Source organism: Coregonus lavaretus (genome assembly GCF_964263955.1).
Source record: "Coregonus lavaretus genome assembly, chromosome: 16".
Lineage (NCBI taxonomy): Eukaryota > Metazoa > Chordata > Actinopteri > Salmoniformes > Salmonidae > Coregonus > Coregonus lavaretus.
The window spans coordinates 33,901,555-33,911,791 of record NC_140003.1 but is presented as its reverse complement, the minus strand read 5'-3'; the positions used below and the strand labels follow the sequence as shown (position 1 = coordinate 33,911,791).

The 10,237-nt window shown below is 38.2% G+C and overlaps 1 protein-coding gene across 1 annotated transcript in view; it reads right to left on the bottom strand.

Moving 5' to 3' along the window:
• Positions 1–560: 560 nt before the first annotated feature.
• The window catches only part of LOC311143805 (anosmin-1-like), a 53,873-nt gene continuing 44,196 nt past the window's right edge, over positions 561–10,237 (bottom strand). Inside the window, exons 5-9 of the mRNA XM_084179685.1 lie at positions 10,130–10,218; positions 4,834–5,005; positions 4,357–4,574; positions 3,193–3,334; positions 561–2,957 (exon numbers count right to left, since the gene is read on the bottom strand). Of these exons, the coding sequence (XP_084035811.1) occupies positions 2,902–2,957; positions 3,193–3,334; positions 4,357–4,574; positions 4,834–5,005; positions 10,130–10,218 (677 nt within the window). The 3' untranslated portion in view covers positions 561–2,901. The remainder of the gene's footprint in view (positions 2,958–3,192; positions 3,335–4,356; positions 4,575–4,833; positions 5,006–10,129; positions 10,219–10,237) is intronic.

Here is a 10,237-nt window from a genome sequence, read left to right as displayed (position 1 = left end):
TGACTGACACATCACAACCAACAAAAAAGCATTAAGTATCAATAGCATCTGTGAGGTATGATCAATATAAAACACTAAAAGGAAAACATCTCAAACCTCTGGCACACCATCCTCATTTTGGTTGCTTTCATATACTGTGTTCTCTCTCACACCAGCCTTTATTTACTCACAATAATGTCAACATTCCACAGTGTATTGGAAAAGTGAAGGGATTGCGAAAAGAAGGCTTTAAAGCTGTTCAAATACTAACAGTACACTTTAATTAACTGGCAGGGCACAATACTGCAGCCTAAAGGAGAGTATTATGTCCAGGGCATAAAACTCCAGCCATGGCTTGCTGGTAAGCTCTGAATGATCTGTTTATTTGGACTGTTTGAGTGCATGTCTCAAGCTCCTGGGTAGATCAGTGAATATGCTGTGTTGGAGTCTGGCATTATGGACTACACAGCCAACATAAGCACCAGCATCTGCCAAATAGTTCAACGTTTAGAGAATATACACTATTTCATATTGACTCCTCATTCATAGTAATTTCAATTAAGTGGGAAAAGCATAAGGAATAGGTTAAGGATTATTTTATTACTTAACAGTTTCTGCAGTTTCTACCATGGAAAAATAACATGTAACATGAGACTATATTTACAATTCAATTTTTACAAAATGTCTTTACAAGATGTTTTGCCGGATCAAAAACTCTAGACTAAAACACTCAAAACACACACATACATACACAAATCAAACGTTGTAATACACATATAAATAAATATAGACATTCACTGACTGTTCCACAACAAATATTTCTACAGACAATAACATATACAATTCGATCATTTCCACACAGTTATAATTTCATTAATAAACATGACATATTATTCCCCATATAATTCTCTGTTACTGAAATATTGCTAACATATTAAAGAGGTAACACAGATGTATTTATGCCTACAGAACACTAATGTTTGACATGCAAAACCATTACAAGCATTCAATTTGAAGCTAGTAATTTATTTACAGTTTAAAATCAAACTTACTCAGTGCTGGACTTGGATGGAAATATGTGCCGATACTCATTTTAGGGGGGACAAACTCCATATTAATGCAGGAGCTCCACAATACTTTTGAGCTAATATTCTATAAGAAGAACAGGAGCGCAAGCAGTAGAAAATTTGAGGTGCCAGTACTCCGCTCCAGTGAGCTCCTGCCCAAGTCAAGCACTGAATGTACATGCAACATACTATGAGAAATATTCTGGGTTAAACTACACTGGTTTTAGTTACATTATTCATCAGTACATACGGTATGCCTAAGGGACATCTTTTTACTTACTTGGTAAAACAAAATAAATAGGTGACATTTCTCAACGAATACATGATTGTGTTTTACAATTGTATAGCATTGTCTTCAATTTAGTTGCTAGGGTTGGGCGGTATCCAGATTTCAATACCATGCCTGTGCCATCCCGGGATATATAGTATAACCGGTAGTGCACACAAGGGCCACCATTTCTTTTTTTTTACTTAAAAAAAAAGCCCAAACACGTAACTTAACAGAATGCTAACAAAATGCTAACAAGTACTAAGGAATCCTCATAGCGGATCCTGGGCAAATGCTAATGAGCGCATGCGAACATTTACTACTAAAACAGACAACCCAGCTCACAAAGTTATGCAAGTATCGCAAAACGCAGTTTGCAGCACGCATAAAACAAATATTAGACAGCAGGGGTTATAATCCAGGAAGGGATTGTCTCTGCTGCTGTTACCAAGAAGCTTGATCTTGCAAACTCACGTTAGCCACTTAGCTAACATTAGCAAGTTAGCAAAACCCAGCTGGAGAGAATTTATTTGGCACATCTTAGATAGTTAACTTAGTAGTTATAAGATATATAGCTGGCAAACATTAATAGTGAATTTCATAAGTGTAGCTCAGTTGGTAGAGCATGGCGTTTGCAACGCCAGGGTTGTGGGTTCGATTCCCACGGGGGGCCAGTATGAAAAATGTATGCACTCATTAACTGTAAGTCGCTCTGGATAAGAGCGTCTGCTAAATGACTAAAATGTTTTAAAAAATAACTTCATTACCTCACTTAAGTTGTGCTGCAGGAGTGACTCACCTCAAGAAGCTCCCATTTTGCTCATTGTGCTTCTTTGTAAACAGACACACATGGCTGGCTCAAACAGCTGTTTTGGGAAACTAGTACCTTAAGCTTCATAATGGAAAATCATATAACAGGTGAAATGATGAACACGATCTGCTTTATCTATTACCTAGTGCACAAGTTGACTGCAGGTATTTAAAAAGTATCAATATTCAAATGCATTTAAAAAAAAAAAAAAAAAACGGTATTGACGGTACTGGAAAGCCATACTGATAATATTTTGAAATAAGCTGGGATGTGGTATATACGGTATACATCCCAACTCTATTAATTACCATGATATTCAAACGAAATGCTTGAATATCATGGTAAAAAAATGATTGTGTGTCCTATTTTATCTAATGAAATACAATTGGAATTGGTAATATACTGTTGCTTTGTAATTGGTTATATTGGATGAAAACAGTTTGGGAACTCCTTAACCATCTTAGTCCCACAAAACTTTCAGTGAAATAACGGGAGAATGAACCAACCTGTCCTAATGAAAAGTCCTACGTAAGAGTATGTATCTGACTGTATGGTGCAGAGAGCCCAGTCAGTGGATTGAATCTGAAAGGACTGTGAGGGGAAAGCATATTCTGTGCAGCCTGAAGGTGAACCCATACCACATGGGTTGGGGTCAAAGTTCATGGTCTGCTGTGTTTGCTGTGTTGCTGTTTGGTTCCACACCGAATTCCCTCCCTGGGTGAAGGTGCTGTGAGACATTGATTCTGGCCACACTGGGTCTGATGGGCCAAGGGGTCTCAATGTCTCTCTGCTGAGGGCTTCTGGTGTGGATGGTGCTGCCTGAGTCTGGGTCCTACAAAACACAAAAAACATGTCAATATCAGTTCCTAATGAAAGTTCAGAATAATGATCAAAAGTATTATGTGCTCATGTAAGGAATATACTCATCAGATGACCTCAAAAGATGTCACTGAAGAGTCACAGATACGCTCCAATGAGCTACGGTATTAAGACCACCTGGACACAGCCTGGTGGTTAACTAGAGGAGAGCAACAGCTGTGATCAGTGGTCAGTGAGTTGGTACTTACGGTGTTGCAGGACTGGTAACACACTGGGGGTCTGGAAGGTCTTGACGGTGGCAGGACCCTCCCCTCCTGACGTTATCACCTGGACCTCCAGTCTGTAGTACGTGGCTGATCGCAGGTTGGACACCACCAGCAGATTATGGTCCTGACAGGGTTAACAGCACAAGAAAAGACAATTAACCATCGTTGGTGCCACTGTAGAAAACATTATTTCACATAACACTCGGTATGTGAGAGGTATTCAGCCACTTCCAAGGACAAATCGAAGCTGATAGAAAATTGCTTATTTTTCATAAGAACCCACACTAAAGAAGACGTTTTTTTGGGGGGTGAAACCTTTTCTACAATTGTAAAGGATTTGAACAGCAATGTTGTATCAACTTCGATTTGTCCTCCAAGACTGTCTGAACACCTTTCTCACATACAGACTGTTGTTCATTGCATTCACCTTGTTTGGAATTCAAGGTAGTAAACCGTTCTGTTCCCCAGATCCTTTTTTTCACATAGAAGTCTAGAGTGTTAGTCCCTTCTGATGTTAACATGTTGAATTAGATGTTGGGTAAACTTGGGCTATATCCCATCTACCCTCTGCTCTCTATTCAGGTAAATAAAGATATATCCTGTTTTCTCTCTTTCCCTTCCTGATAAACTGAGTGTAGCGATGGGTGTTTTTATTTTCAGAGCTGCTAGCAGCTCGCTGGGCGGAGAAGACAGACAGAACGTGTTGTTGATAGATGATGTAAAACAGTGGGTTTTTCAGCGCGGTCACGCAGGATGAAAGAGGAAGCAGGGAAGGTAGATGATACACAGGAGGAGGAGAACTTCTAACGGGACACAACGCCCCTCCCTCAGATCTCGCTCTGTCTCTCTGCCCACCACTGCTTATCTGGTTATTCATGTAAAGAGAGCAACACAGTTGTATCCTTAAAATACCTCCACTCCTGGCAGGCGTTGTATAATGAAATGCTGAAGATAGCGCTTATTCATTCGCTTGGGAAAAATACAATATATCCCTTCCTTGCTAATCTTTTGTGTCCTACAGCAAAAGCAAAGAGCTATGTCCTGGTATAACCTACTCTGAAGGGACTGCATGTAACTTTCCAAATAAGAAGTTCCGTCACAGGAACAATAGTTTTATTTGAATATAATTTAATTTAATAGACTTACTGGAGGCAGGATCTGCGACTGGGAGATGATGCTGTTGGGCAGGCTGTTTTGTCGGCTCTCTGTGGTGACCTCTGCCCAGGTGACCTGAAAGCCTGTGATTCGTTGATGGGCCAGGAACCGTGACACCCGCCACAGGAAGTTGCCCGTGATGTTTCCCTCGTGGATGGAGAAGGATGCCGTCAGATTCTCCGGCTTAGCCAACACTTTGAGAACTGGGGCTGCAGAGAGAGATGGGAATAAATATGTTGAAAAATACTCGTCTGATGGATATGTGTTCTTGGCATAATAAAAATGGTATGGTGTGGTAAGAAATTTGTCACAGTAAATCAAAAAAGGCAATTGTCTACTTGTACCATAACATGAGAAAAAGCCTCTTTCAACAAGCGTGTGGAGAGCCTTGTAGTCAGACACATAATGTTAAATGAGAATCAGCGTATCAGCATAACATGATCTGGTTGTACTGAGCAGCTGACTCACCTCCCTCCCCAGGACAGGGGATGTGTTTGTGGCTCTTGTTCCTGATGGTGGAGCAGGACGGGGTGAGAAAGGTGGTGCTCTCGTCCTTGGCGCGCCTCTTGGACTTGAGCATATGAACGGTGACTTTGTACTTGCAGGAGAAGAGCAGGCCCGGGAGGTTGATGTAGTTCTCCTGAGCCAAGAAACATATTAAACGTTCAGAGCCTTGGTGACTTTGACATAATGTCGCCCAGGTCACGTCCCTGAGAACCACCACAGATAATGAAATACATGGACACAAGAGAGGATCAGATTCCCTCCCTATGCCACGGAACATGGCCCACATTACTGGACCACTTTGAACAGGCACGTGTTAGGGGTTAACCCACTAGTCCTCCATTCAAACTACAATGCAAAATTATGATATCCTTTTTATGGGTTCCAAGTTTAACACAAATATAATGGGGAAACTTAATAAAAACAAGGGACCCAGAGTACATTTCGGGGTAATTGGAAATGAAGATGACATGTCAACTCAATGTTAATGAATTCTTAGCTGCATTCTAATGCCGCAGACTTGTTTCAGACATGAATTAACAATTGACCCTAAAAAACATCTCCTGTGTCCCTTTATCCAGGAAACGTGAACATTTCCTGCTGAGTGGCTGGAATTAGATCTTTAATTTGTAATAATGTCGTTCTACACTAGTAGTCGGTAACTCAGAGGGTGTGTGAGTATTCTCTCTTATATGCAACAGCTCTGATTAAAAATAAACCAAGGCGCCATGTTCGCACATGAGACGAAGACAAACGCTGTGCTGGAATCCTTCCCAGGAATCTACAGAAAAAGGATGTGTATTTCCAAGCAACCAGAGAAGGGCTCTGTGAAGAATGTGTTGATTGCCAGGCCTATGCCATCCTGGAACAGCCCTGAGTTCAACCAGCGCCACACAACCCCACCCAACCCCCACCTCACTCACGCACACGCACCCAGTCCCTGCACCCAATGTTCTCATTCTTGGGGTGCATGGTCCCCCATTCCCGGAAACATTGTTTTAGTAAATGTGTTTAATTGGGCAGCGCACCACATTTGACCACACCAACTGAGTCATAATCAAAACAACAGTCTTTTTTTTTTTTTTTTTTTTGGGGGGGATGGATCAGCTTAATATTGCAGATAGATTGTATCTTCTATCAATGTAATTGTCTGCATCACTTCCAATCCCCCATGTTTTTTTTATTTTTTATATATATATTCCCCTTTATTACTTTTCAACCCCACCATCCTTTCCCTACTTGGAGTAAATTAGTGAACAACAACGCCCAGGCCTCTACTTCCGGTCTATACTTACTATCTACACCTTATGGACAGAGTTAATTTTACAATAATTCTATATCTATATATATATATATATATATATACATACACATATACATATATATATATATATATATATATATATATATATATACATACATATACATATATATATACATATATATTTATTTATTTTTTTGCTCCTGAACTTCTTCTACTCTCAACCTCTCCGATCATTTTCATGATGTCCATCCGGTTTGCTTCTAAATGCCATATCTTTCTAACTGTGCTCTTTCCCAAAAGCTCCCAACATACAACCTATATACTTATTATGGACACAGTATGCTTACATTATTAGCTATCTTTGTTATTATTTGTTGTTATTTGTTATTAGTCCCATCCTTCAACTCTATTCAATACCTCCCATCTATCTCTTAACACCATCCATATAGGATTTCTATTTGCCATATATATTTCAACCGTACTGTGATGTTTTACAAAAGTTCTGAACCTTTCTATTCTCATTGCTTCTACAGATTGTGAATTAAAAATAAACATTTTTGCTAAAAGTATTATTATATTATTGATTGATTGACTATGACTTTTCAGATCACCCAGTAATGCTATCTGCAAGGTTAGTTCCAGGTAAATATTGCAATCGTTTAGCCATTCCTGGACCTGTGTCCAAAAACAAGCTACAAATGGACAGAACCAAAACAAATGATCTAATGATTCTATCTCTTCACAGCAAAATCTGCAGAGCTGGGAAGATTGTATCCCCCATATAAATAACATTCTATTGGTAGCAAGAATTTTATATAATAATTTAAATTGAAAGATTCTAATTTTTGAATCCGGTGTCGTTTTGCGTGTCAGTTCATAAACACTATGCCATGGGATCGGTACGTCAAAGATCTCTTCCCAACTATTTTGCAATCTATATGGGACGGCTGTCAATCCTTTGGTCCTTAAGTGAAACTGATATACTTTTTTATTTATCACTGTTTTCCTTAACCAATTATGTTCTTTAATGCAAGGCCGACAGACAAGTTCCTTACTTTCTCCCCCTTCAACTTTCCTCTTCCACTTTTGCGGTAAGGCTGCAATTATTTGGTTGTAATTTTGGGTAGAGCAGACATTTCCATATGTTTTTGTTAGCTGCATGTGCGACATAACTCCACCAGTCCTACCGATGATATCATTTACGAAGATTATACCTTTTTTAAACATTCTGTCAAAAAATAAAGGTTTTTTGTCAATTAGTATATTTGAATTTAACCACAATATTTGTTGCATTATTTGTTCTGTCGTTTCTGGAGGATTAAATTGAAATTGCAACCAACTTTCTATGGCTTGTTTTAGAAATAGTGACATTTGGGAGATTATTTCCTTTTCAAATAACTGAAAGTGAGAGGTTGTAATCTGAATAAAGGGAAAAAGGCCTTTCTTGAACAGTGGGTGAGACAATCTTACTAATTTGCTTGAGAACCAGTTCGGATTTAAGTATAACTTTTGGATGACTGAAGATTTTAGTGATAGGTCTAATGCTTTAATATTTAATAATTTCTGTCCTCCGAATTCATATTCATTATATAAATATGCTCTTTTAATTTTGTCTGGCTTGCCGTTCCAAATAAAATTTAATATTTTTTTCTCATATAATTTAAAAAACTGTTTGCTAGGCGTAGGCAAGACCATAAGCAAATAGGTAAACTGGGATAATACTAAAGAGTTAATCAGGGTGATTTTTCCACAAATTGACAGGTATTTTCCTTTCCATGGTAGTAAGATCTTATCTATTTTTGCTAACTTTCTATTAAAATTTATTGAAGTGAGATCATTTATTTCCTTTGGGATATGTATTCCGAGTATATCCACATCACCATCAGACCATTTTATTGGTAAACTACATGGTAATGTAAAAATTTTATTTTTTAGTGATCCAATACGTAATATAGTACATTTGTCATAATTTGGTTTTAATCCAGAGAGGTTAGAAAATGTATCTAGATCCTCTATGAGGCTGTGGAGGGATTCTAGTTGTGGATCTAAAAGAAAACATGAATCATCTGCGTACAATGACACCTTTGTTTTTAAGCCCTGTATTTCTAATCCTCTGATATTATTATTGGATCTGATTTTAATAGCTAACATCTCGATGGCCACAATAAATAGATATGCCGATAGTGGACAACCTTGTTTCACTCCTCTTGACAGTTTAAAACTTTCTGAGAAATAGCCATTATTTACTATTTTACACCTAGGGTTACTATACATGATTTTGACCCATTTTATAAGAGATTCTCCAAAATTGAAATGCTCCAGGCATTTATATATAAATTCCAGTCGAACTTTATCAAATGCCTTTTCGAAGTCTGCTATGAATAGCAGGCCTGGTTTCCCATATTTTCCATAGTGTTCTATTGTTTCCAATACTTGCCTTATATTATCTCCAATGTATCTTCCATGTAAAAAACCTGTCTGATTAGAATGAATAATATCCGACAATACCTTTTTAATTCTATGCGCTATACATTTTGCTAGGATTTTTGCATCACAACACTGAAGTGTAAGGGGCCTCCAATTTTGTAAATGGACTGGATCTTTATATTTTCCACTTGTATCCTGTTTCAGTAATAATGAGATCAGACCTTCTTCTTGAGTGTCAGATAATCTACCATTTACATAGGAGTGGTTAAAACATGCTAATAACGGTCCTCTTAGTATATCAAAAAAGGTTTGGTATACCTCGATTGGTATGCCATCCAACCCTGGAGTTTTCCCGGACTTAAAGTCTTTAATTGCATCCAGAAGTTCCTCCTCTGTAATTTCACCTTCACATGAGTCTTTCTGTGTGGCTGTTAATTTGACATTATCAATAGAAAATAAATCTCTACAATAAGCTTCAGTTAGAGGAGATGGAGGCGACTGAAAAGAAAACATATGCTTAAAATACTTTGTTTCTTCCTTCAAAATATCATTAGGTGAATTATGGGTGACTCCGTCAATTGTAACCAGTTTCATTAAGTTCTTTTTGGTAGCATTCCTATGTTGAAGATTAAAAAAGAATTTTGTGCATTTTTCCCCATATTCCATCCAGTTTGCTTTATTTTTATAATATATTACACTTGATCTTTCTTGAATAAGTTTTTCCATTTCTTTTTGTTTTTCCTCTAATTTATTCTGAGCCTCTATGTTACAGTTTTTATTGCCATCTATCTGTTCTGTTAGACTTTCTATTTCCTTTCTTAGTATAAACTCTTTTGACCTAAATTGCTTTTGTTTTCGAGATGAGTACTGAATTGCATGGCCTCTAAAGGCACATTTAAAGGTGTCCCATACAATAAGGGGATTCGCTGTACCTATGTTATGTTGGAAAAAGTCAGTTATAAATTCCTTTGTTCTAATTATAAATAAATTATCATCTAATAGGCTTTGATTAAATTTCCAATATCCTCGCCCACGTGGAAATTCAGTCAGAGTAATGTATATGCCTATTATATGATGGTCCGACCGCATTCTGTCCCCTATCAACACTTTTTTTACTTTTGGTGCCAACGAGAATGAGATAAGAAAGAAGTCAAGACGACTAGCTTGATTCAGTCTCCGCCATGTATATCTCACTAGATCAGCATATTTAAGCCTCCATATATCTACTAGTTCTAATGTATCCATGACATTCACAATTTCCTTAAGAGCATGTGGGTGATTGTTTGTGGTGTGATTTCCTTTTCGGTCCATTGAGCTATTTAAAACAGTATTATAATCCCCCACCATAATAATCTTTGATTTGCTGCAAAGCTACACAACGGGACTGAGGCGCTGAGTGGGGTCCTTTTCTTTAGACAACATGCCTTTTCATAACGCCAGACAAAAGAGGCTGGCAGGCGATTTGCATACCACTGAGCCACACATCAAGTCATGGGTCTACGCAGCCACCGACACTTGGACTGATGAGGTTTACTCTGATAGAACAAGGATTTGGGAGATGGGACTAACCTGCGTGACTGATTTCTCTGCTCCTCTGGTCTCGTTATGGCTGCAGTACTCAGGCATCCACTGGACATGGTAACGACTCACCAGAGGGTCTAGGAGGAGAGAAGTGGA